At 43.2% G+C, this 27,248-nt stretch overlaps 1 protein-coding gene across 5 annotated transcripts in view; it reads right to left on the bottom strand.

Moving 5' to 3' along the window:
- The window catches only part of SLC45A1 (solute carrier family 45 member 1), a 581,272-nt gene that overhangs the window by 281,306 nt on the left and 272,718 nt on the right, over nt 1-27,248 (bottom strand). For all 5 annotated transcript variants that reach the window (XM_069610920.1, XM_069610919.1, XM_069610917.1 and 2 more), the window contains exon 2: nt 880-1,301. In XM_069610920.1, coding sequence (XP_069467021.1) covers nt 880-1,301 — 422 coding nt within the window. The remainder of the gene's footprint in view (nt 1-879; nt 1,302-27,248) is intronic.

Consider the following 27,248-nt stretch of genomic DNA (forward strand, 5'->3'; position numbering starts at 1 on the left):
CAACCTCAGATTCTGTCCTGAATACCCTTGGTGGGGGTGCAATAAGTCTATCTGGAGGCAAACCTCTGCACTGGGAGATCACTACACAGTCTAAAAAGAATACTTACCAATATAACCATATGTTTCCTTTGATAGCCTTCCTTTATCCACCCTTAAACTGTCTCCCCCCCACAACACTTTTTTTTTTACTATATTGTGAAGCAACATTTCACTGACAGAATAGAAGTCTACATAAAAATAACAAATGCAAAGGATAAATAAAATAATGCAGCCCAATTTGAAAAAAAGAATTCAGTGTTGAATTCTGTATTGTTTGTAGACCTCAAGTCTTTCTGCTCAGATATAGTGCCAGGTGTTCATAGAGCACATTTGCAGAGATTCATCCTTTTTTAATGCAGATATTGTATCAGGATTTTCAACAAAAGTCAATAGAGCCAAAAACATCCAAGTCCCAACAATACAACAGCTGAAGACCAGCACAAAATACAGCATCTGCAAACATATCAAATGATATCACCAGAAACCAATTACACAGTGTGTAGTGCTTAGCCGGTATTTGCTTACTACTGCATTTGTTGAACATGGTGGAAGGTTGGAGGATTGGTACATGGAAGAGGCTTGGCTGTTGGATGCATGGGGTTCAGTGGATAGCTGGCACTTGGTGGATAGGTGGTGGCTGATGGATAGTTGGGGTTGATGGATGGACAAGGATGGACGGACGGATGGGGTTGGATGGATAGGGTTGGGTGGATGTATGGGGCAAATTAATGGAAGGAAGTTTGAAGGGGTTGATAGATGGACGGGTGGGTAGGTGGATGGATGGATGGCTGGATGGCTTAGGTTGACTGAAGACAGCATACAGAATTACATACGTATTACCTAGAATTGGACTGATGAACCACACCATTCCATACAGCTGGTCAGGAAGTCCCATCTGCAGCAATACCGGGGTGACATAAGCGGTCTCCATTGCGTAGCTAAATTCAATCCCAAACAGGACACACCCATTGAAAACCAGTTCCAAAAAAGATCTCCGTGGATGAAGTTCTGCCAAATCTATTAGATCGATAGGACAGGGGGTGTTGGGTGGTGGGGGAGGGGATGGTCGGATGAGTTTTCTTCTTTTTGGATGCCTTTTAAAGTTGTTGGCCCGATGGCTTATGTGGCCAGTGAGAGTTGCAGAATAACAAGCCTGTGATCTCCAGAATTCCTGAGATGCCAAGGTAGGAAAAATAGCTTCTGCCGGAGGGGTTGTTGCAGTAGAAGTCATCATGGTGGTATGGTAACTGTATCTGATGGTCCTTTAGGGCAAAAACACAAAATCAGCTATCAGTCTACGCCATATCAGTCTTCAAACAATAGATATTTGAGTGGCGATTTTAGCATTGATGCACAATGGACAGAATAGGGTTGCGAACGCAACATACTAAAAAGAAGATGCCCAGGGAACAGCGATTGTCATGAACTCTCATGCATATTTAGTAAAGACCTCTGGGGAATGTACATTCTTCATTGGCTTAACATTATTATACGTTTAAATAACAGGCTATAAAAGTATTTTCCTGCATCATTCATTGCCCCCTCTCAACCCAGAATATAGGCTTAAATGTGTGTAGTGTATATGGCGCCAATTATTACTGTGGACGACACCAACAGATCTGCTTCCAAAGGTTCAAGGAAAAGCTCAGAAAAAAGGTCCTAATCTTTCACAGGGACACTTTAAAATGTAGCTTTGACAGACATTCCATTTCAGACCATTTATGTAGCACATCTTGGTGTCTGAATATTGCGCAGAGATGTTAAAAAAATGTGTCAAGTGGACTTTCTCTGAGGGATCATGCCACTCCTTCCCCCAATTAATTCCCTGTCCTTTCAAGCTCAGAGCGCAAGTAGGTCTATAGGGCTTTCGTGGTCTGGGCATACGCTACTTCAAGCCAATCAGATGTCTTTTCTCTTCATATTTCTTCTCAACACACCTTTCCTCAAACGAATCAAGAAGGGTTACCTTGGAGACAGACGAGGAGCTTTGGGACTCCTAGCTAGCCTCCCTGAATGCTACTCCTGGCTCGATCAAAAAGACTGAGCATCAACCGTGTAATGGAAACTTGTTGATCAAGAGTCCACATTATGTTGCTTTATCCCAACTGGCTTTGGCAAAGGGGTTTCGTTTAGCCAGTTCATCTTACCCACTGAGATGTATTTTTCTTGCTCCATCTGTTCTAGTACAGCAAGTTGTCCTTTTGGACGAATGGCACATTACACATAAAACATCATCAAAAATCTAAGAAACGCCTAGTACTGGCGCTCTTAAATTGGACCGTCTTTGCAAGTATTAAAGCTTTCATGATCTCCATTTAAAACCGCCTCGACCTTTCTATGTATGAACATGGCAAATGGAATCTTAAAATAAATTTTCCAGACGCACACAATGTGTGTGCACACTGTCGAAGTGTATTAGTCATCAAGCATATTGTGGTCTAGACATGAACAGCATTCAACACTGCCCTTTCCTTTTAGTTTCTGCGACTGCTGCAATAGTACAACATGTCCTCGTCATATGCTAAACTTGGTGCTTAAATAATTTGCTTCAGCTAAATCTCATCCTGTAGGATGTTTGCTCGACTTGCAGAGTTCCAGTTAACTTATGGAAATGCCCATTAACCTCAATGAAACACCGTTGCTGTTCTCGAGTAAGCCCTCTAAGGCTGGATTCAATGCATGTTCTGCCTGCACAGATTCTCTGGATAATTATTATAGGGTGCTATTTTCTTTTCCATTGTGTTGGCCATTATTCCACGTCACTCAAATCTTGTGTTCAAATCCTCGGGTGAAAAATCTTTGTGACAAGTAATATGGACCAACCCTTGGAATAGGTGTCAGCAATTAGGATGTTGCTGACCTACTCCTAATATAGATTTCTGCAGGAGTGCTCATCGCCAGCTATAAAAAGCTACTTGCCACCTCAATTCTATGCATATGGACAGAGCGCCACTTCTTACTCGCCAAGAGTCAATTATCACTTGCCAGTGGCTGGTGCAATTTTTGTGCATTGGCTTAGAAAGATCACCAACACATCTTGCCTGATCAGTCTGCTGCTGCTCCCTTGTGCTGCTGTGTCTTCATCGCGGGTAAAATGCCCCTTAAAATTAATTGGTCATTTGAAGGCTCATCCAATGCTGTCCAACACACTGGCTTCTACCAAAATGTTCTAATGGCACGGCAAGTTCCCTCGCCCCAAAGACCCAGGATCAGTTTATATTTACCAACATGCACTCCATGCAGCATAAACCTATCAATCTATTCCCAGAGATTATGCTACATGTCCTACTCACCCAGGTGTCTTGTATCTCTTTGTCCAGAAATATCAAAACATTGAGATGCAGGGGGGGTGGGCAGCATTAAAACAGAGCATACTGATGTAGAAAGTACATAAATTAACTTTATCCATTGCCTCTTCCCAGAAAGGAGTCAAACAAGAGGATACAGCCTTTCGATTATTCTGAAAAGTGGACATTGAAAGTTAATGGTCCTGACCAGGTAATCAAATTAATGCCAACCCATGCAGTATTTTCTCACAGATGAATTTGCTCAAGGGGAAAGTAGAGGATCGAGAAGCCAGCCTCTGTTGAGTTCTAGGTAGGGAATCCAGGCCTGGAGGCTTAACTGGTATTTGCAAGAAGATCCGTTGTCATCTTGAACCTCTACTGGAGCCACGGGTGGGACATTCTTTGCCAAATTCAACATTAAAACCCACCAGTATGCTGATGGCACAAGAAGGTCAACTGCTTTAATGACATCCAGCAACAGAAACACTGCCTCTGCAAGCAGGGATGTCAAGTGCCTACCTGAAACTCAACCCTACCAAAACAGAGTGCATCCTCCTTGGAGGCATCACAAAAGAATCAAGTTCAAAACTGATGGATCTTGGGGACTTCTCAAACCAACCTGCCTCTAGCGCAATGTGCCTCAGCTTCTACATTGATTGTGACCTCTGCTTCAAAGCACACATTGCCAGAAAAACACAAACAGTATGGCATCAGCTCTCACTCAAATGCCAAATCTAATCCTTCATCCCTGCCTCGAACTTCAGATCCATCATACAGGCCCTGCGGCTCTCCTAACTGGATGGTGGCATGACCTCCTGATAGGTGTCCCAACCACAACTCTAGCCCCCCTGAAAGTTGTCCAACATGCCTCATCACAGGACAGAAGGTAATCAACCATCTCTAACCCACCCTTCATGAATTACTCTGGTTACCCTTCCAATCTCGCATCACCTTCAAGACAGCCTGGATCACTTATAAAAGCTCCAATGAACAAGACACCATCATACCTAGCTGAAAAACACCATCTCTGGAGGGCAATAACACCAGGAGCAGTTGCTCAACACAAAATGAGGGCCCCAAAAATGAGCAAGCCCTACTGGGATGCTCCCAAACTCCTTAAAGAATAATATTCTGCACCATAGACTCTCAGGTCGGCCTAGGCCACCGCTCATGCCCAATAGTGATTATCATGGTGCCACAGCAGCGTGATGGGCACTAACTGAAAGATGTAAGGATTTTAATCAAATCTAACATCTTACACCCAACACAGAAACAAGGGGGGTGGTTCCTGGCCCCGACACCCAAATGTTCCAGCCGCTAATGTGTGCAGTCAGTAACATTATTATGCATGTGGCAGTAGCTAGTGGAGTTGGGAGGGGCTCTCATGGAGACACCGGAATATACTAAGTAAATATCTTTAGTGCTGGGACTTTAACATCTGCCACAAATGTGCACAAGTGAGCAAGCAAGAGATCCCTTCGCACAATTTTTAAAATAATATGTTCAAATTGAGAATTTTACAGCATATTTCATTATAAAAATGGGTTAAAAAGTCCTGCAATTTACAATTGTTTGTCTGTGCTGCATGATATGATCTAGTAGATGCCCTGTCACCAACAGTACACAGGAGCATTTGACAACATTTTTATGATGCCCGACTTCACAATATATGCAAGCGTTGCCATTGCAAGTAATTTTTATGCCGTTGCACCCACGATCCATTCCAGCATTGCCAGTGTAAATCATCTCAGGAGGCGGAGCCCATAATAAATGCCAGCATCCAAGTGTAAAGCACTTTGATTTTGTGGCAAAATCTGACATTATGGAGGCTGTAAATAGCTCTTACGAAGCTGCAAACATAATCTAGGCTTGTATTGTCATTATAAATCATGTTGATGTAGCTGCAGCCAAAATGATCAACATAGCAAATTGGATGATGTCGCACAAATACTATAAGCTAGCATTGCAACTATTCATAACTTCCATGATGCAGCCCTGTGGCGCAAAACACATGGCTGCATTGCACACACCCACACATCACCTGCACATATATGTCACACACAAACATCACTTGCACAATAAATCAGAAAAAGATGCAACATGTGTAGACTCTGCTGGTGCTGGAAGGAAAGAACCAGCAGACAGGCCTTCTCGGTCAACCACCGTTCAACCCCCACACCCCCGTCCACCCCCAGACCAGATGTAGCCTCTCACATTTGCCTTCAAGGCTGGAGCTTAACACACAGATCCACACACCATCCACTCTCTACCTAACCTGAGACTGGGTGTTCTGCTCCCCAGTTTCCTCAACTGGGGACTTGTAGATCCATTGGTGCCAAATTACGAGCCTTCTCCGTCGTCCATGGTTAGATCGCTTCTCCCTTGCATGGATTCCTTGAAATGTGCTTCACTCACCGTGTGTTTACTCTTAGGGCTTGTAAAATGCTCCATGGACAATGAATACAATAATGATAATAACATGAGAGTCTGCAGACATGTATTTTGTGCCTCTTAGCATGATCCGAGGTGGTCTTGTTTGGAACCTGTCTGCATATTGTAAATCCATTTCTCTGGCTCAGTTTGTAAATAAATCACAGTTTATAAATAACCTTCTCTCACTCAGTATACACTCAGGAACCCTACATGCACATCACCCCAAGTGCATAGCCCATCAATACCCGTTGATGACACCCAGCTTCAGGAGACATTTCACCCAAAAATGCGGTTTTCAGCAGTTACTCCCATCAGATTTAGCCTCCTCCTCTTGTCTACTCCATTACATGCAACACAATCTGAAGCAGCCCATAAGCCTGAAAGCCAAGCTGGGAGATGCTGCGCGAATCAGTCATCTTGTGCTTGCCTTGGATTGCAGGGTACACTCTGGGCTGGATATCTTGGTACCTTGGATGCCAAATGAGGTTAGTCTTGTGCCCCTTGGCACCACATCAGTTCACCTCCTGATTAGCAGTACCAGGGCACAGACTGTCGTCCAACTGATGTGGTCATGGCCCTGCCAATGGAGCCCTGTGCAGAACCAGTGGGAGTGCAACAACGTTCCATGTCCTCAGGGGACACCTACAACCTCCATGAGCCAGTGAACGTTGCACTAAAAGGCATTATGGGAAAGATTCCCTGCCCCCCCCCACTCATAAACCACATCATTGGGTTGGGGACACTTATGATTAATAAAGAGACCACTGGCACTTTGTGGGTACTGAAAAACAACCCTGGACCTCACACTAGTAAGGTCTACAACCTCTCGAAACAGGCATTGAAATATACATGGTTCTGCTTCCCCACAAATTAGTTTGATAACGGTGCACCACTTGAGACAGTCACTGGTAGTCCACTAAAGACATTGCTCTGCTCCAGTCAGTAGAGGATGATGCACATGCAAGGGCCGACATGATCAGTGAATCTAAAATAGTAGACACGCCCTCATTGAATTGGCTACACAAGTAAAAATACAATCTAAATGCAAAAATCAAGTAGGATCGATTCCCTGGTTCCAAACTTTGGCGCCAAAACCCGAATACTAAAACACAGATGGGCCCACAAAGTCTAAGGAGCATGGTAAAAGCACAGTGGTGTGAGTTTTAGAGAAGGAGACTAACAGGAGTTTGGGGTGAGTTAGCAGTTTTTGACAGAGACTCTGGAAGTAGTCAGGAGAGAGAACGGGGAAGAGGAGGAGGAGATTGGAGAAGAAAGTCATCTGGAGGAGGTTGGTGGAAGTCGCAGTGCTCAGCGGAAGTCAAGAGAGGAAGGTGGAAGTCCTCTAGAGGAGGTTGGTGGAAGTCGCAGTGCTCAGCGGAAGTCATCAAGAGGAAGGTGGAAGTCATCTGGAGGAGTTCAGAAGTCCTAAGGAAAAGGTGGTGTTAGGCAATCACAAGGAGCTTAGAGAAAGGAAACAGGAGTAGGTGCAGGAGGCTAGCAATGTGGCACCTAGCAAGATCAGGATGGGGGGTAAGGACAAGTATGGCCCAAGGAAGGGGTTAGGCCTGAACACAATCTGAAATGGTTAAACCCATGGTGGGAAGGAGGAACACGTGCATGGCATGGAACTGGGCAGGAGTAGGACCATCAGTGGAAAAGAGAGGTTTTGAAGAGGGAAGAAATCGGTCCACGAAGGAGGGAAGTGATAAGGCTCTCTTCACATGTATGAAAACCCCAAGTTTTGCTGTGTTACAGTTAAGGAGAAGCTCCCATTAGTATCCATGGCTCATGGCAGTGCCCACCATCAACAAGAGACCAGGCACTAGCATCTTAGAGATAGTACCTTGGAAACTATAAGCGAGGGAAGAAGCTTGGACCCTTGTAAACTAGCTAGAGACCCTCAACATGTTGGAGCTGTTGAGGAGACTTATTATTTTGAGTTTGACCCAGGAGAGAACATTTGTGCAAAATAAACTAGTTTTTAATCCAAGAATATTTTTGGCCTTTTAGTGGACCCGGCTCAGCTATATGATGGGTGACACGTCTGCTCAGATACCAGTCTAGCTCTACCAATGACCTATTGCTTTAAACTGAATCGTGGTTCACTGAGGAGTCTTATTAAATGAAACTATTCCACCCTAATAAAGAAATGTTTTCCATCAATACAAGAGCTAAACGAGGTGGTATCATAAACGTTAAACTAACACCATTGCTGAGTGTGAATCAATACCTCAAATGCTCTTGCTATCCTCCCGATGCACGGTACACTTTCTCTTTGTGTACTGCACCATCCCGTCCCCCATGTACTTCACAGGCTGACCCATAAATATGGATGCAGTGGCGGATGTCGGATCACCCACTACATGTTGGATTAGGTCAATATTTGGGCAGAGGACATTATAATCCCTCCCACTGTTAACTGTCACACAAAACACAGAAGCATTATCACCCACCCCAGTCTTCAATGGGTTAAGGACCTACCTACAATCAAGGACACATAATGAGCGTTATACGAACCTTGACAATCCACTCAAATGAGATGGACACTCTTTCAGAATCATTGATTTATGAGCTATTTTGTACATCGATATGAAGAAATGAATATGAACATTTCCTATCTTCTAGAAACTTATTTTTTCTTTCTACCCAAAATGTTTGTGTGTGTTGTCTATTTGTTGAAGAAACAAAAGAATGGATACAAAATTGTCTTTGTAATGCACACCAATATCTGCACCATTAATAGAATAGATCATGCTGTGAATTCATTGCAGGAATGTCGAGTGGATTCAGGTGCAGCAACTCAATAGGAGATCTTAACAAAAAATAGCAGCACACATGGGGGATTATATTCCTGCAAACTGAATTTGGTCACTAATTTGTATGGGGCTAATAAATGTGAGTGTTGTAGCATACACTTCCATATATTTTTGCAATAAGTGTGGAAAGAGTGGACAATATTGGCTTAATTTGCGGGTAGCTACTAGTAGCGATCACTACTAAGTTGCTGCCTGCATTCCTTGTGGACATGGAAACCCATTTGATTTTCCCAATTTTAGTATTCTTTTATTAAGATTATGTAAACTTTTCATTTTGAAAGTTTTAAAAGCTAGATGTTTTATTATTTATATAGTTGATAGTCTTGGATTATGATGAATTGTGGGTTTTCTCCTCTCTTTCAGAGAGTACTTTCAATGAATGTTATAGGAATGTCGGAAGAATTGATGCAACGATCCACTGGATCTGGTCATTTTTCCCCACAGGGTGCCCTTCCTTTTGAAGCTAGGGAGGTGAGCCCGCTACACAACATTCCCCCTAGGGTTGGCGGTCAGCTGGACCTCACAGGGAGAGACTCCCCTCTTGGGGACAAGGACTCCTGTTCCGTGAAGAAACTCCCTGTCCCACTTTTCTATGAACCCCTCAGATCATCAGTGCCTCAGAAAACACAACCTGAACAGACCTATTGCAATACCGTTTCCAATATTACATCCCAACACAAATCCACTGAGAAGAGAGGAGGCGTAATGCTGATCACACATACATTGCGAATGGAGAGCACTGAGAAGAGTGGGAACTATGGAGCAAGAACGAATACTCCAGGAAAGGAGAAAGACAAAGATCCCCCACTGGGGAGGACCCAGCTCAGAGGCATAAAAAGCAAAGAGTCATGTTCACCAAGCAGGTGAAGCCGGGAACTTCGAACCTGGGAGAGAGAGAAGCCAGGGCATTTCGGGAGGTTCTCTGTCAAAAGGACGTGGATAACAAAAAGGAAAGTGATGTAGGATCCGGCAGGGAGCAGACTCTTGTGGTGGTGGCATGACCTTGAGGTGGTGTACCATGTGGTCCGACAACATTGAGACCATCCAGCAGAATACTCAGTGGAGCCAGTGAGAGTGAAGCATAGAAGGAAAAGAAGGCACTGGAAGTGTTTATTGACAGAGCGTGATCCCGACACCACAGGAAGAACCGGTTATGTCAACCAGACTAGCTATAGGTAACGGGAATGGCGCGCGACCTGGGATGGGCCACGGGCAGGTGAAAAACTTCAGAGTTTCATGAATACTGAGCGATTCATCATACTCGTCCCAGTAACTAATAGTTGCAATGAATATACGGAAAACCGAGAGAATCATACTCGTCTCAGTAATTGAGACAGCAGCAAGAGCAGAACAAATACAAAGGGTCTCTTCACACTCATCCCAGTGATTACAAAAGCAGTAAAGATAGTGAAGAAAGTCAAAAGACGGACCATTCTTGTCTTAGTGTTTCGGAAGACCAAAACATAAGTAAAGAGGAACACGAGAACCTACATGATGGTTCCAATAAATGGAAGTACAAGAGGTAAGAGACCAGGGACACTGGTCTCTGTAGAATTAGAGACTGTGTACCAAGTACAAGTAAGAGAGATATTGATGCAAAGGAAACCCAGAGGAGTAGAGCCCAAGACCCTCAAATGGGGAAATGAGGAACTGTAAATAATTCAAGCCAGGGAATACCTGAGAGAAGGTGGAAGAGTCCCTTTGAGGAATTAAAGGAATGGATTAACTACATCACAAAGAACTCTCTCAAGACTATTAACGGCTGAGAAGGCCTGTCCGGGAGAAGGGAGACATTTTCCTGGAACCCCTTTTTGTTTTGTTGGTTGAAACAACTCTTAGTGGTAGGGTCAGAATAGGGTCGTTTTTGGATGGAAGACGGACTATTATAATTTGGACTGCCTCACTGATGACTAGCACCCAAGTTAGATATCCATTAGGTAGGGAAAACCCCTTTCTGGTAGGGACAGATGGGCCTTTTACTATTTGAATAACATCACAGGTAGAAATGCCACCTCTTTGTCTGCCTCCTTCTTCTGACCCACCAGAATGTATTGTAATGTTAATTGTATGCCATATCCTCACTGGCACCCAGCACTTGTGTATACATTTTGAAGAGAGAAACAAAATGTATCTACCATATTTTTTCGTTTTGATTCAACACCAATTATGCGGCATGAGCAGATGACCCTTTTGATAGTGGTTTTGGCTCTTCAGCACCAATCTTCTGGCAAAATCACCTCTGTACCAAGGATAGCACAACAGCACACATCTGCTCCCTTTTTCCTTATATTTTTGAATTCCGTTCTAGAAGTTGGACCTGGTTGCACTCGTCAAACTTTGGGAGATTGATGCATGGCCCATGCTTAGCAAAGCAATTTAAGAAACCCGATCCTGGATTCCGTGAAGAGTCATAAGAACTGTTTCTTTCCAGACGGTATACATTTATTACCAATGCGCATGATCAACAGAGATTTGTCTTCAACATTGAATGAATGTGGAGGCAAAAAGATGTTACACAACAAACTAATGTTAATTGAATTGTGTGAAGTTTTTTTTTGTATAAACCTTGCACACAAAAAAATCTGGATGTTTGAACGTGTAATGTATTTGCGTTTATTACCATTCTTCAGCATCAGGTTTTGATATAGACTATTAAAACATAATTGCCATAAGGGACATGAATTGTGCAATGTAACGTTTTGTTATTCGATCTTAAACTTGGGGAATTTAAAAAAGGTCTTATTTAAAATCTCTTAACCATTGCATGTTTTAATCCTCAATTATTTTTTTTATTAAATGGAATGACATTTAATCCATTTGATCTCCAACTGTGTTGGGGTGCTGGAAAATCACAAACAAAAAAGGCTAATTATCATTGCAAAAAAAGGATGGGAATGTAATCTTTTTAAGCAATACAGCCAAATGCAATTTTAAAATGTATCCCTGGCGGTATTTATCATCTGTATTTTTTAAATGCTGCAATTTTATTTGATGATCCATTTTCTCTCTTTTTTGGTAAACTGCCGAAATAAAGTTCACGTTGATTGATAAACTTTTTGCTATGCCATTGATGGAGGAACACTCTGGTTCTTTCACTTCTACTAGCTCTATGATTTGAGTGAACTCATAACTGTGATTGACCAAAGGAATTCTCAGTGTAACTTCAACAGGTTTTCAATTCACTCCTTGCAAATGCTGTCTGCTTCTTTCTGTTTGAAAAGAGGCTACAGCTTCTGGCATAAAAAAGAACCTCCCTCTACTTTACCTACATTATGTATCAAAATAAGGGTATCAGTGCTGGTACATTTTATCTGGCAGGAATAAAGAGGGTGTCCTTTCAAAGCAGGATGGATTGTGTGGTTAACTAAGTCATGAGTTCGGTTCTTCACCCGATTGCTAAATGCTCGTTTCTTTCAAGACAAAAACAAAATACTGGAAGAAACTGCTCCATTATTGGACATTCAGTAAAAGAAACTGCATATTTCATCTTCCTTCACCAACTTCAGAGGTTGCATGGTTACATACTGAGTAACAGGCTCTCTGGTGTGAGCTCTTCCCATTTACTAGGAGCCAGGAGAGAGCAAATAGTCTTCCGACTTATGTGTTGGACTCCATCCCAGCATACTTGGCTCGGGCACATGATTAATCCATTCAACCAAGCCATGTGTCTAGCTTTGCACAGGGCACTTTTGCAGGATTCCCTGACCCATGCAGGGTGTCTGCAACCTGTGGCTATCCAGATGTTTTGACCACAGCTACCTTGTTCTTTCACCATTTACTGTGTTGATAGGTCTCATGGGAGAAGGCCGAAAAATCTGGGAGGGGAAATAAAAAGTTGCTGACCCCCAATAAATGGACTCATGAGCAACGTGGCTCTGCTTCCCTGTGACTGGACACTTTACTTTTCAGCCACACACAAATAATTATTTTTAGCTACCATACCACAAACCCTTGCTGGATTCGTTTTCACATCAGTTTACGTTCAGCTAGTTCCCAAGCAGAGGACCTCTGAGTCATATAATCAGGGCACAGGTGCAGCTTTGCTTGGAAGATCGGTCAGGATTTAAAGCACTTGTTTCAAACCGGGGGCCAGTCTGCACTTTGCATGTCTGAAACCAGGCAAGGCCGACTCCGCTCTTGATTCTTCCCAGGGGGATACATTGAGGATCATTAAATTGGTTAGGACCAGCTATAAAATTGCTTACAAGTGTGAGAAATCAGTCAAAGTGCCACATACAGATGTGATATTTTGATTCCTACAAGTTCTACTGGAGAATATTTATGTGAAAAGATCCATGCTTCTTCTGCTGCATTTATTCTGGTGGTGCACACCTATTTGCTAGGCAAGTCTTTTTCACATAAGAAAAGTTAGGTGGTAAGACTTTTTAATGCGACTTCTTGAAATGGAACGGAACTCTGGCCAAGCATTTAATGCCACAACGTAATTCCAGTGCATTTTGGTCAGTTCAGGCAATGGTGCTGAACAGGTAATTATTGCTATGGTTTGCTTTCTACTGGGTGGAACCCAAAAAGGGATTTTCCAAAAAGGAGTATGTTGGTTGGACTGCCTCCTCCAGGCCCTAATCTAGATGGCAGGAGTTGTGTGTGGTCGACATCACCCACATTGTGTTGTGCTGGAGCCTGAGCCCTGAGAGTGCTGCAGGGCCCCTGGAGGTAAGCCTCAACTGGGCTGGTGAGATGCACTGCCTTGAAGTTACTGTACATAGAAAAGCATCACAGAGCATGCTGCCCTATAGGGAAATAGGCCACTGCCCAAGGGTCGGCCCAACATGCTGGCGGGGGCCCGTTTTTTGGCTCAAAGTGGGCCAGTTTGATGATTTAATGCACTGAGTAGCTGGTACTTTTGGCCAATATTACTAACAAACGTGCTTTACTATGCCCTATTTGTGACAAATTTGGCCAAAACCCAAATTAGATAGTGCTCAGTTTATCACAAAAAGCAACAAATTCACATGCACAAGTGTCGGAGGCTTTTGGGTGACCAAACCTAGCTTATACCTCTATCTGACCCTGCCACACAGACACCCACCTACCCAAACTACCTCCAACCCGAACCACAATGTCCAACTGCAACGTAATGCCTGAAGCCGCCATTGGCCTTATAGTGTGTAACTGTGCATGATTATAAAAAGCCATGGAGGGGAAATATATTTCAGCCTGCCTTACTTGCCAGCAGCTCAGTAATAATGGAGTAATCAATATCAGGCGTGCTGCAAACTGACATCTTAGTTTTGAAAGGAGTAACAGGGTTTGACATGTTCCTTTCTCAAGAGTAATTTCAACCTGTACAATGTAATTGTCAGTTCACTCACTCGGCTCTGCAGCACTCATTGAAATTGAAAACTTTGCTGTGCATCAAACCTCCCACGTTCCTGCAGTGCACCAAAGAGGGGCCGCACTAATTCAGCCTACGCAGTTACTGTGGAACCATGCGTAGCTTCAATTTTCACTTACACAGCACAGAAATACTAAGAAAATCTTCACAGTGTGAAATACATTCATAGACTTTTTTTTAAAGTTGGGATAAAGTACAATGACATTACAAAACCAGAAGAACGTCTTATTTAATGTTAGTTTCTGTGAAACATTAAACCCTTTAGCCTCCACATTCATTCAGTGTTGAAGACAAATCTCTGTTGATCATGCGCATTGGTAATAATTGTATACCGCCTGGAAAGAAACAGTAGAAACTTGTTCTCATGGCTCTTCACGGAATCCAGGACCAGGTTTCTGAAGTTGCTTTGCTAAGCATGGGACATACATGAATCTCCCCGAGTTTGACGAGTGCAACCAGGTCCAACTTGTAGAACTGAAATCAAAAATATAAGGGAAAAGGGAGTAGATGTGCACTGTTGTGCTGTCCTTGGCGAGGAGATGATTTTGACACAAGATTGGTGCTGAAGAGCCAAAAACAGCTATTAAAAGGGTCATGTGCTCACGTCTCATAATTTGTGATGAACCCAAACGAGAAAATATGCTAGATACTGTTTTTCTTCTCTTCAAAATGTATACACAAGTGCTGGCACCCGCTGTCCAGGCTGCACTTCTATATAATAAAAAAAGAATAAAAAGCATGGCCACAGAGAGTTGAAGAATCTGAGTATTTAAAATTTGGAATAAAAATAAATCAACTTCTGGAACCAAGCACTATACTGGAATACCCCAAGTGACATCTCCAACCTTAAGTAAAATGAATGGACAAGCCCCACAATATCCCAGAGAAAGCACAAGGTGGTGCGAAACATGGGTAGGCTGAATTTGGTATGAATAAACCTCAACTAGAGCACAAATTAATCATTCCACATCAGTTTTCAGTAACTGGAAGAAAAAGAACTATAGCAAAAAAAGCACAAATAATGAAAATTGCATTAAGTCACTCCTGCGGGGCAGGCTTAGGTGGCAACAGCCCGCTAGCCTAACCCTAGGTAGGCTCAAGTGAAGCGAGGGCCTTGGTGAGGGCTTAAGGCCTTTCCTGCACAAGCCCAACCCAAAAAGTGTGGCTTAATGCCATTAGCACCCAATAGGGTGCATCAGGTGCTAAAAGGATTTTTGGGTAAAAAAACATTTGATCAATTTGATGAATAGGCACGAGTGGTATGGCATCCATTAGAATAATAGGCTGTTCAAAGATGGCTGCCATGGGAAAGAGAGAAGTGCTTGGGATTGAGCACCTTCTCTTGCTTTCCATTGCTGGAGCATAGTGCCGGCAGTGGGGGGTGCCGTTGAAGAGATGGCAGGCTGCAACAGCAGGTAAGCGGAAAACTAGATCGAGGGGATCAGAGGGTGGGTGGGGAGTACAAATAATGGCACGTGGAGGAGCATCCAACAGCTGTCATGGAACGCAGGTTTATATCAGCGATTCCAGCCCCAGGGTTGCAGGATGCCGATCGGCTGGCACCCGTGTGTGCCAGGTGGCAATGTGGAGTGCAAAGCTAGAGAGTGAGCTAAGATGGTTTTCGTTTGCTTGGAATGTCGTTTGCTTTCAATGTAAAAGGTTCGAACTGATTAAATGGATGAAAATCTTGTAAAAAGGTGCTGAATAAAAAAGGAAACCGTCGGTTTCATGGCTAATATGCCAAAGCAAACTGCAACTTTCTATACACCTTTTGAAAGGTTGTTGCAGACAAAATGAAAGGTTTTTTAAACAATATACAATATGCACCTCCCTGCTTTGAGCCTTATCAACACTTTCATTTGCACCCCTGAGCCACCCAATGTGCCCACTGGGCATGGCCAGCAGCTACTTTGGTGTTGCCATTACCTTGAACCACACCCCAGGCCACACCCCGGTTCCCAAGTTGCTCTCTGAATGTCTATGCTTTAGTCTTCTCTACATTGCTTTCGATTGTGTCGTGGTAGAACTCCTGTCTACTTTCCTTCTCATGCAGCTATTCATTTTGCTACTTACATCCACCCTGTAAAGTCCTCCTTCTTCGACCTTCTAACATTATGGAACACGTTATGTACAAATTATGCCTTTTTGGGAACCCGAGTGAAAACACATTTTAAATTTGAAAAACAAGTCTATACATTTGCAGAGTGGCATTTTTAGCAAAGAGTTCCACTGCTAATCGGCACAGGAAAATGGTAAACGATATCTAGTGTAACATGCAGCAAAGGAAAATGTCTACTGATTCCATCTTTGCTCAAATTCTTGATATTTTAGATTTCACCAGAATGTTTTACACATTCAAAATTACATTTAGCGTTAGATTAACACTAGGATGCAGGGTCAGTGTGTATTTGAAGCCTTCACCAGCACCCATCTTTACGGTAATAGCAGTAGTGAGAATGTTGGTGGGCCAGTGAAGGACAGGGATGAATGCGTCTCCACAGTCAGGTTGGTTGAGTGTCCTGGCATGAGTTCCAGTGGGAACTATGTATTTGGCATATTTGTTGTTACGATCATAGATAGCAGAATACTATCATAGCTCACCTAAGTATTTCATGCAACCACATGGATATGAAATGGACTAGATCGTTCAGCGTTTTGCGCTGGAGGAAGAGTTCTTCATTCATGTTCCAGGTTACAAATTTAAATCTGGGCGGCAGGGTCTACTCACCATCCCCTTAACACTGACATCTGTAATTTACAGTGCTATGAAACTATCATCACTACAGTAGTGATTGCTATATTACAACAGGTTATTATTGAAGAATTTACCTCTTAAAGCACTATACCTCAGCAAACAGCAGCAGAACATCCGAAGAAATAATCAAATCTTCTCATCAGCTTAGAACCACATCAGGTAGAGGGTAGAATACACCTTATAAACACTCAAAGAGTCACAATTCCAATCATTAATAATAGCTTCATTTAGTTTGAACCATTCCAACCGATGCCTTCCAATGCCCGAATTTTCTCGTTTATAGCTAAAATTGACTTTTATTAGGTGAAATCAAGTGACATTGATTCAGATCTGCACAAAAACGTATTTTCAGAATAATAGCAATTATCAAATGGAACCAAAACCAAACCAAAAGCAGTTAAGTTAAAACAGAAACAAATCTTATCAACAATGATGCAATAAGTACTCTTATTCTATGGAACCTTCTGAAAACAAGGCTACAGTTATTTCAACTCATACTAACCTCCAAGGTTTGAATTAGATTGGAGCTGAAACTGGACAGTCGCTGACATGTCTTCAATTAATCTTAAACAAGGAGTTTGCTTCAGTGAGAGGAGTCGGGAGTGCCCCATTCTACGTATGATTTGCCAAATAGAAACTTTTAATGAAAGAGCTGGCAGTAGTACTATTTTCACATGGATACAGAGGGTTGGAAGGGACGTGAATGGACGCTTTAGAATCTGCTATGTAGCTGCCTCAGAGAGGTGAGAGGAAGAGCAGTGGGGCCATTGAAGGCATGAAAGGAGAAACCAACGACTGGCGGGGATGGGAGTTTGTGGGGGTTCCCTCCACGTAGAGCCTGTAAGCTAGCTGAGTGGGTTGAGCTGGGAGTGATCTGAAGGTTGCATGGTCAACGCCAGGCAGGCCAACTCATTTTTTCATCCTTCCGAGGTCGGCAAAGGAGTACGAGCTTGCTTGGACGATAGTAATTGTAGATGTACAAATGTTTGCTGTACAGTGCGTTGTCAAAAGCACTATATCCAGGGGTGGACTGGCCTATAGGGAACTCTGGAGAGTTTCCAGTAGGCCTCTGCACCCTTGGCCTAGTCTGTGTGGTAACCCATTTAATTTCAAAATATTCTGATAGGAAAATGGTTGGGCTTCCTGAAAGATGCGTAAATGGGGCCACTTTGAAATCATGTTCAGGGCTTCTTGTGGTTCCCAGTCCACCCCATGCTATCTAAAAAGCAAATTAAAAATAGAGGGATAGCAATGAGGGGGCCAGCAGAGGAGAGGAGGGTTGTAGCCCCACCCTGCCCACATGGACAGCGAAAGAGATGTGTGGAAGGGGGCAAGTAGGCGGGTTTGCCTCTGCATTTAGGTGAAAGAGTGAGTGAAGCGGAGGAAGGGGACTGTGGAGACTACGGCGGAAAAGTGACAGGCGGAAAAGTATTTTGGCACCTGATGAGAAGCCCGCTGATAGAGAAACCTTTGAGGACCAGAAACCAAGCCAAAGTCACCCTGACATTTGCAGCCATGCAATCGAGACTTAATTAAATGGGTCAGCGTTTGAAAAACGTCAGAGCACCGACACCTTCCACAAGAGCAAAAACATCCACAGGAGGCGATTCGTCATGACGATCGGTGGGCATCGTAATAGCCCCACGTACCCGCCTCCCCTGGCACGAGAAACAATATTGTTTTTGCCCCATTGACTTAAACTGATTTTTCTAAAACAATGCCAAGCAATCTCCTAGTTCTTCCACACTTAAAACTGAACTAATGGGAGCATAGTAGGAAAAGGAATTATATTTCGACGGAAGAATTATATTTTAATCTGCCAACTCTGACATTGTCCATAAGAGACATCGTTTCAGTGCTCCCCTCATCTAAAGTTAATTTTACCCAACATTCTTCTTAGGATTGTTCCTGCACCTCACTCAAGCAGCATTCTGGCCCCTTTCCCTAGGCTTGTGCCCGATTGAAAACCATACTGCCCAATGGAGGCTCAGCCCTGAAGTTCAATTTGCCCTGAAGCTCATTGATGCATCAACGCCCCATCCCTGCACCAAGGCCAATTGCCTCTTCTTGGCCCATCCCTCTCCAATACCCAACCCAAAGCTCATTCCCATTCTGAGGCTGATCCTGCACTATTAGGCCCAGGCCCACCCCAAGGCCCATCCAAGCAACTCACTGGGGTCAGAACAAGTGAGCTACGTAAAATTATGCTTCATCTAACCCTTTCCAATTAAATCAATTCCCACTACTTTTCCATTTTAGGTTATCACAAAAAAAATGAATCATTGTGTTACTTCATTTATTTTGGCGTCATACAAAATAACAATCCCAAGAAGCACATTATGTCGATATTAAAGGACACCTTGGGTTTTAGTGTCACAGTTAAGCTTGTGACCTTCCGCTTTATATGGTACAGATCTCTCAGGTATCATAGTATCCTTATATTGTTTAGTTAGCGTGTCTTATTCTACAAGTATTATATGGAGGCCTGCCTGTAATAACTGTATGTAAGCTGATGCATAATCGTCTCATTGCAGCCAGGACCTGTAACAAGAAATTTACATCCCCATTCAGTTTATAGTGGAGTTGCGATCCCTCAATTCCAGCTCACAGTTCTCTCTAGCAACAGGGGGGAGCAAGAGATCAAGTATTAAAGGGGATAATCTGACCATGTACACTATCACAACAATTCTTCCACCCGGTGCCTCACCCCTTCACTTTGTTTGTATTATCTATTACACAATTTCCCTTCTTCTTACCTTCTCCTTGCTCATTCGCTCTCCTCTCGCAGACTGACGTCTGGATACTGGGACGAATCCAGTGGAGTCATCACAGGTTCCCCGGCGGTAACCTTCTCACAAGTGGCTAGGGGAAGGCAGCCGTGACCTGATCCTGACCCTTGGGGTGGTTATATAAGGGAGGATCACATGGGAGGAGACAAGTACCAGGAAGATATGGTGACTTTGCTAGAGAAGATGCAGTATTTCCCCCCCCCCCCTTTCTAAGGAAGAAGACCATACCATACCAAAGACCTTAATGGCCTGTTGTCAGTTAATGCCCCCCCACCCCCCATAGACCTCTTCTTTAAAACTTCTTTGGTCAGAACCCCACCTTTGACTCAAACACCCACATAGGACACCCTTTGTTTCAGGTATACCCTTATGTAAAATCCGAGTTAAGACATCTTTAAGGATTTCAAAAGGCACTGTACCCTCTAGACCAGGACTCTTGATATTGGGCCAGGATGCAGCGCACAATCAAAACACTTTTATTTTATTTATTTTTAATTCAATTTGAGAAGGCATCAAACCCGTCTCACACCCACCTTTACAAACACCCCCGGTCACAATGGACCATGAACCAGGCTGGTGTGTAATAATACAATATTTATTTTTAAATTTCAATGAAAATCACAAATTTAATATAGGGCAGCAATCACAAGTGTGGTGATAATTACACTGTAAAATGAAGAAAACACTTAGTTTGACCTTTTAACATCAGATATATAATGCACAAGTGAATACATGCTAGATTATTTTGGGAGGTGCTTTCTGATAGCACCACAGTTAGCATTTACCCCTGCAACGCTCCCTCAAACCCCTATGAACCGAATTTTGTGTGGGTAGAAAGGAGTAGCAAGGAGTTAGATAAACTAGGCAACAAACAGAAAGCAAATCCGACCTTCCCCCTCTGAATGGGAGGAAAATTGAGCAAAATAGCACTCGGAATTGCTAAATACTTAAATGTGCTTACCTGGCAATAGTCTACTCTGGCTCCACGTGTCGACATTTCCTTGAGCATTTCCACATAGTGGTACTAGGATGCGGATTCTTCCTTGAATGTATATTTTAAAAGGTTGAATTGCTGCCTCGTGTTTGATAGATGTATAGAGTGCCTTTACATCCCATGTTGCAAGGATGTAATCTGATTGCCATGTAATTTGATTTAATGTATTGATGGTATCGGTTGAATCCTTACAATATGCCTTTACTTCAGGTACTTTAGGTCTGAGTGCGCAGTCCAAATATTCAGAGATTTTTTAGGTTACCCAACCGATACCATTTACAATTGGTCTGTCTTCCGGTATGCGATCACATGGTTTGTGTACTTTTGGCAAGAAATAAATTACGGGGATGATTGGTTGTTTGATCCACATCCATGCTCTCTCATCGTTGGATAGTAAGCCTTTTCTGTGCCATGAGCGAATTTGTTCTGTTACCACTAGGATGTCTTGTCGTGGATTAGTGGGTAGAGATTCATAGCATCCTGTGGTTCTGAGATGGTTATTGGCCATTTCTAAATAGTCTGAGCGATCGATTCATAATTACAACATTGCCCCCTTTGTTGGCTTCCTTTATTACCATTTGCTTATCCTTTTTTAAGTTTTGTAGTGCCAATTGTTTCAAAGGTGTCAAATTGTGTTGACTGAATTTGAATTGGTTTTTAAATTGTTTTCTGTTGGTCTGCTTTTGGTTGTCTAGATCCTTAGTAACTGCTTTGTAAAAAGCATCAATTGTGTTCTCAGGACTCAGTTGCGTAGTCTTTATGGGGATGTACGAAAACATATCTACACTGACACTTCATTTGACAAAAATGTGGTTATGTGGAATCGCTACATAGACGATGTACTTCTAATTTGCAATGGTCCACTTGAAGAACTAGACCAATTCATGCAGAGAGCGAACAATAACAATTTGGGTATTATATTCTCTGGCACCAACAGCAAAATGAATATTAATTTTATGGATCTAACGATCTATGTAGAAGATAATAAGCTCTTGACAAGAACTTTTCGCAAACACACAGAAGTCAACTCGACCCTGTTTGCAACCAGTTGCCATTTTGGACGAGTCAAACATAACATCCCAAAAGGGGAATACTTCCAAGCTCGGAGAAACTGCACCAACAATGACATGTATGATCAAGAATGCTCACTACTATATTGAAGATTTAGAGAAAGAGGGTACGAAGCCAAACATATAAAAGCTGCACGGGTGAAAGCTAACAGTATGACTAGAGAATCGACTGACTCGAATGGACGAACACATTGGTAAATACATTGATGACCACCCAAATATTAACTATCGAAGAGCTTGGACACTGAAAATGAACATAAGTCCCTCTATGCTGTCGGAGGAAGACAAACCTAAAACCAATACATGGCTACAAACAACAGTTGGCTTTAGAAAATGCGGGACATGCACAATGTGCAAATTCGCACACAAACTACCACCAAATGTATGGATATTTACGGAACAGCAAATATTCAGGACAACATCAACTGTAAATCAAAATATGTTGTGTATGCAATTATTTGTACATGTCGGAAAATCTACATTGGCAGCACCATTCGTGAACTGAGGATTAGAATATGGGAATACCTTGCCTCAGTAGGCAGCCAAGATGCAACACTACCACTGGCAAACATATCACCAAATGGAAGTCAAAGGTGACATCAAATGTATTGGACTAAGGAAAATATGTCTTGGCAGACGTGGAGGAAAAAGAGAATTATGCCTAAGGCAACAGGAAGCGCGAACCATTTGCAAATTCAGATCCACCACGGTGGGCCTGAACTCTTGACAATGAGATGGGGGTCTTTTTGTAAATTGAATTTTGCCAACTGTCAAAGTTCATGCAACATACTATTTAATGTACTCAGCAGACTATATAGTCAATGTGCTAAATTGTGTCATGGAACATCAATCACATGCACGTGCTAACCACCCAATTCACCAATCATGTAACAAATGTCCTTTCTTCAGCTCACTACCAGTAACATAAATATAGATGCATGTTAATAATGAGGAGAATTCTCTCAACCTACACCTTCTTTCAAACTCTCCAACCCACTAATTGACTAGTACTTCAGTTGGTCATCATTAACACCCCCAACCTCCCCCCACAGATCCACTTCAGTCAGTATTTTCCATTTAGATACAAAAATGACTTAACGATTGAAATTGCTGGTTTCACTATCAGCGTGCATTACACTATGAGACTAAATCATAAATCGAATCTCTAAATTCGAGCCATTTTTATTTATATTTATTTTTATTTCTCATGGGACTCTTTTTGTGATACCGTACTTAATTGTTTCATCTCCTTAACATTATTTAAAATTAGCAAACACAAAACACCACATTAATCTGGTGTCCATGTTTATTTTGCTCCGATAGAACGGAATTAGATGATAATCCACATTGCACAGGTTTTAAATCTGTTTAGAGATGACTAACATGCAATCTCAATGCCCAAAACATGGCGCCCATCCGGCACTGGCGACCATGACAAGTGAAGAAGGACTACGATCACCTAGGTAACTTTTATGATGTTGCTGTTCAGGGCATTTCCTCTTTGTGCATAGTAAAGCTAAATGACATGGAATGTTTATCACCTCCAGTTCTAGTGAGGTCACAGAAGCTGTGTTTGCTTACTTTGCTGTCAGCGTTCTGGGTTTGTCAGTTGAGAGTGCCTTTGTAAGTGTAAGCAGCCACTGCTGTTGTTGGGGGTCTTTTCCCTATTTAACCTAATAAATATAGCATATGAAGACTTACCTGTGCCTGTCGATGCCTTCATAACAATGGCGACGAGGATGGGATGTTTCTGAAGACCCCCAGCAAAGATCCAGGAAAGACTGCCGCTCCGCTATCCCCAGAGCGTAGTAGCGGCGGTCCCGAGGGAAGATTTATCCAGCGTTGGCCGCTCCGCTACCGCGCGGCGTTGAGTGGCCACCCAGATCCAGCAGACTGCTATTAAGTAAGTTTAGTGCCGCCTCGCGCTAGTCGCTCCCAACCAGGCCCGATCCGTGCTGCTACGTTCGCAGCGTACCGCCGTTCACGCTCGGCGAAGTTGCGGCATTACCCAAACTAGAACTGTCATCGCGCCCAGCCGACGTGTTATGATCGCGTTAAAAGTGTCATCATCGGCGCCGATGACGGTGTGACAGGAATCTCCTTCCTTTGAACGCGGACGCAGAGCTCCTGCAGGGAAGAAGAGAAGCACGGAGAAGAGGGGCGGCCGTAAAACCCTAAGTGGAAGGGCACCAGAAATCACAGACGAGGAGAAGTACCACACAGCTGATGATTGAGGCGCACTAAGAATAATAAGGAAGTTCGCATGGGAGAGAGGCACGGTGGAGATAGACTGCCGTAAAACCCTAAGCAGAGGCGCACCAGAAGTTGTGGAAGAGGAAGGGTACCACGCAGCTGCTGGATGAAAAGCTTTAGGAATTTCTAAAAGTTTAGCTAGGGATTCTTAAATGTACGTGGGGCACTGTAAAAAGATGTAGAGACAAGTTAAAACAAATAGTGCCATTTGTTCCACTTTGGGCCAGTCAAAGCTTTCAGGAAATACTGTGTCAACCAGCAGTCGCTCAGAGAACACAGCACACAGAAGGGGGACTGTAGATAGCACATCAGTTAAGAAGGTCAAGCTAGCGCACACAAAAAAAAAAAGGAAGGAAGCTGTGTTAACCCAATGAGGCAGGGAAGCGAGCAGCGGCTTTTTGAGTGTCCAAGAAGCATGGCGGGTTTACCAGGGATAGCTGGTCCACCAATATTTATGCCGGTACCAGGAGCTGCAAAAATTCCATGGGCTCAATGGCGCAAGGGATTTGCTCATTATATAAAGGCTGCTGGCGGGACATCATACTCTAGTGAAAGGAAGTTGGCTTTGCTGTTACATTTTTTAGGATATGAAGGGCAAAGAATTTACGAGACTCTTCCCCAGCCATCGGGAGTTGGCAGTGATGGTGATGCCGCAAATGAATTTGATATGGCCCTGTTGAAACTGGACAAGCATTTCAACCCCAAGACCAGTACAATATTGGAACGGTATAATTTCCGCATGCGGATGCAAGCTCAGGGTGAATCGGTTGAAGAATATGTAACAGCCCTGCGTCATTTAGCATTAACTTGCAAGTTTCAGGGTACATTTGATGAACATATCCGGGACCAGTTTATGACTCACTGTAAGTCCAATAAGATACGTGAGGAGTTGTGGCTGAGGGATGACCCCAACCTAGATGAAGTATTGGATCTTGCAAAGCACGTGGAACATTCATTGGCATGTGTTGCGAAGTTATCGAAGAATGAAACCAATGATCATAAGGAAGTCAAGAATGAAGTATTAAGTGTGGCAGATAGCAAGAGCAAAAGAAGGGGGAAATCCAAGCAGTCGAATAGAGTCACCGGGGAAGAGAAGAGAAGCCAAGATCCAGTGCAGAGAACAGAAAGAAGAGAGGACAGATTGTGTTTTCGATGTGCGAGCAGCACGCATTTTGCTTCATCTATCGTGTGTCCAGGTCGTAAGGCGACATGTGCAAAGTGCAAAAGGAAAGGCCATTTTGCGAACTGCTGCAAAAACTATCAATTTAGTCAGTTCAGTCAAAGGCATGAAGGCGTGTTTCAATTCAGGAGAATGCCGTTCGGTTTGGCGTCAGCCTCATCAGTGTTTCAAAAGATCATGGATCGGTTACTTGGATGTGTGAAGGGTGTGTTTTGCTTCTAAGACGATGTGTTAATATCTGGTGAGACGTTGGGTGAGCATGACAGGAGTTTAAACGCTGTGTTAAAAATCTTTGAAGAGAGAGGCATTACTTTAAGGGAGGAAAAGTGTAAATTTGCAGTGTCAAAGGTGGATTACTTAGGTCACGAAGTGTCATCTGAGGGGGTAAAACCCAAAGAAGGCATTATTAACTCCATAAAGGAAATTGAGAAGCCTACGACCAAAAGTGAACTCCGTTCATTTCTAGGTATGACAGAGTTTTATCAAAAGTTCGTAGAGAACTATGCAACCAAAGTTCTGGAGATGAGGAAAATATTAAGGAAAGGTGCAGACTTTATATGGAGTCGTGAATGTGATGTAGAGTTCTCTAGAATCAAGGAGGAAATTGATATGGCAAAACCTTTGGGATGTTTCGATACGAGAAAGTTGACTATCATTACGGTAGATGCTTGTGAGGGCGGCCTGGGAGCTGTTCTGGCGCAGAAACAAGATGATGGATCAGAAGTTATAATAGCACATGCATCACGTGGTTTGAAAGGTGCCGAAGTACGTTATTCAGTTCTGGAGAAGGAAGCTCTCGCATGTTATTGGGCGGTAGAAAGATTTAAAAGTTTTGTTTGGGGCGTGGAATTTGTAATCCGGACGGATCACAAACCTTTGAAAGTCATTTTTGAGTCGAAAGGTTTGGACAAGATTTCGCGCAGAGTGGCTGGATGGGTCACCAGAATGCAAGTCCACAAATTTGTGATTGAAGTGATTCCCGGGAAAGAGAATATTTTAGCAGACAGTTTGTCAAGGGTAAGGGTTCACTCTCAGGACAGGATTGAAGAGGATGACATGGAGATGGTGTTTGTAAGCTCAGAAGGCATTGTATCCAAGCAAGAGTGGTTGGATGAGATAAGAAAGGATAAGGTATTGAGTAAGGTGATTTCGTATGTTGTCGCTACTGTTTGGCCGAACAAATCGGCATTGTTAGAGGAAGAAAAACCTTTTTGGGAGGTGAAAGATGAACTGTCGGTGGCTGATGAGATATTGTTCAGATGGGAGAGGGCAGTAGCTCCAGTGGGCATTCGAGGAAGAATCATTGATTTGGCGCACAGTGGACATATTGGTATTGCAAAGACTAAAGGAGTACTGAGAACAGACTACTGGTGGCCGGGATTCGATAAGGAAGTTGAGGTCCGTTTGGGTGAGTGTCAATTTTGCATGAGGAGCGGGAAGGGAGTAGAAGCCAAGAAACAACCGTTAATTGATGTGGGTGTGCCCTCCCGTGTTTGGTGCGATGTAGCCATGGACATACTGGGACCTGTCGACTTGGGATATGGTCGGGGAAGATTTGTTGTCGTGGTAGTTGATCTATTTTCCAGGTGGGCGGATTTTAGAATTGTGAGAGAAATATCGGGAGAAAGTATGATTAAAGTATTACAAGAGATTTTTGCGAGTGAGGGTCTCCCAGGGAGTGTTCTTACGGACAATGGCACGCAATTTACTGGGGGATGTTTTCCCAAGTATTTAGAAAAATGTGGTGTGAGCCATAAGAGGGCAGCTCTTTATCATCCTGAAACAAATGGAGTAGTTGAGAGACTGAATAGATGCGTAATGGAGCGCATTCGCATGGGGAAAGAGTGTGGATTTGACAAGTTAGCTACTATTCAAAATAGGATGTGGGCGTTGCGCATGGCACCTCATGCCACCACCGGTTTGTGCCCGTTCGAACTCATGAGAGGTCGCAAACCTTATTCCATGGCGTGTCCGCCATGGTTAGGCAGAAGCAGAGAATCTGATGTGGTCATTGATGAGGTGAGAAAATCCCTCAAAAAGAAGAAGAGTGAATGGGTCATGCGTGAAAACAGAAGGAGAGGAAGGAAGGAATTGCGTGTGGAGTGTGGTGACTGGGTGAGGATTAAGAAAGGGGTGGTGAGAAAGAAGGGAGACTAGTTATATTCTGACCCAGTCAGGGTTGTTGCTGTGTTGAAGGGTGCAGTGCGTGTGGCTGGTGGCCAAGTTTGGAACAAAAATAGGGTCGCCACTGTGAAAAGAGGTTGAGTGTGAAATGC

The sequence above is a fragment of the Ambystoma mexicanum genome, chromosome 8 (assembly GCF_040938575.1).
Source record: "Ambystoma mexicanum isolate Mex_15411 chromosome 8, UKY_AmexF1_1, whole genome shotgun sequence".
Taxonomy (NCBI): Eukaryota; Metazoa; Chordata; class Amphibia; order Caudata; family Ambystomatidae; genus Ambystoma; species Ambystoma mexicanum.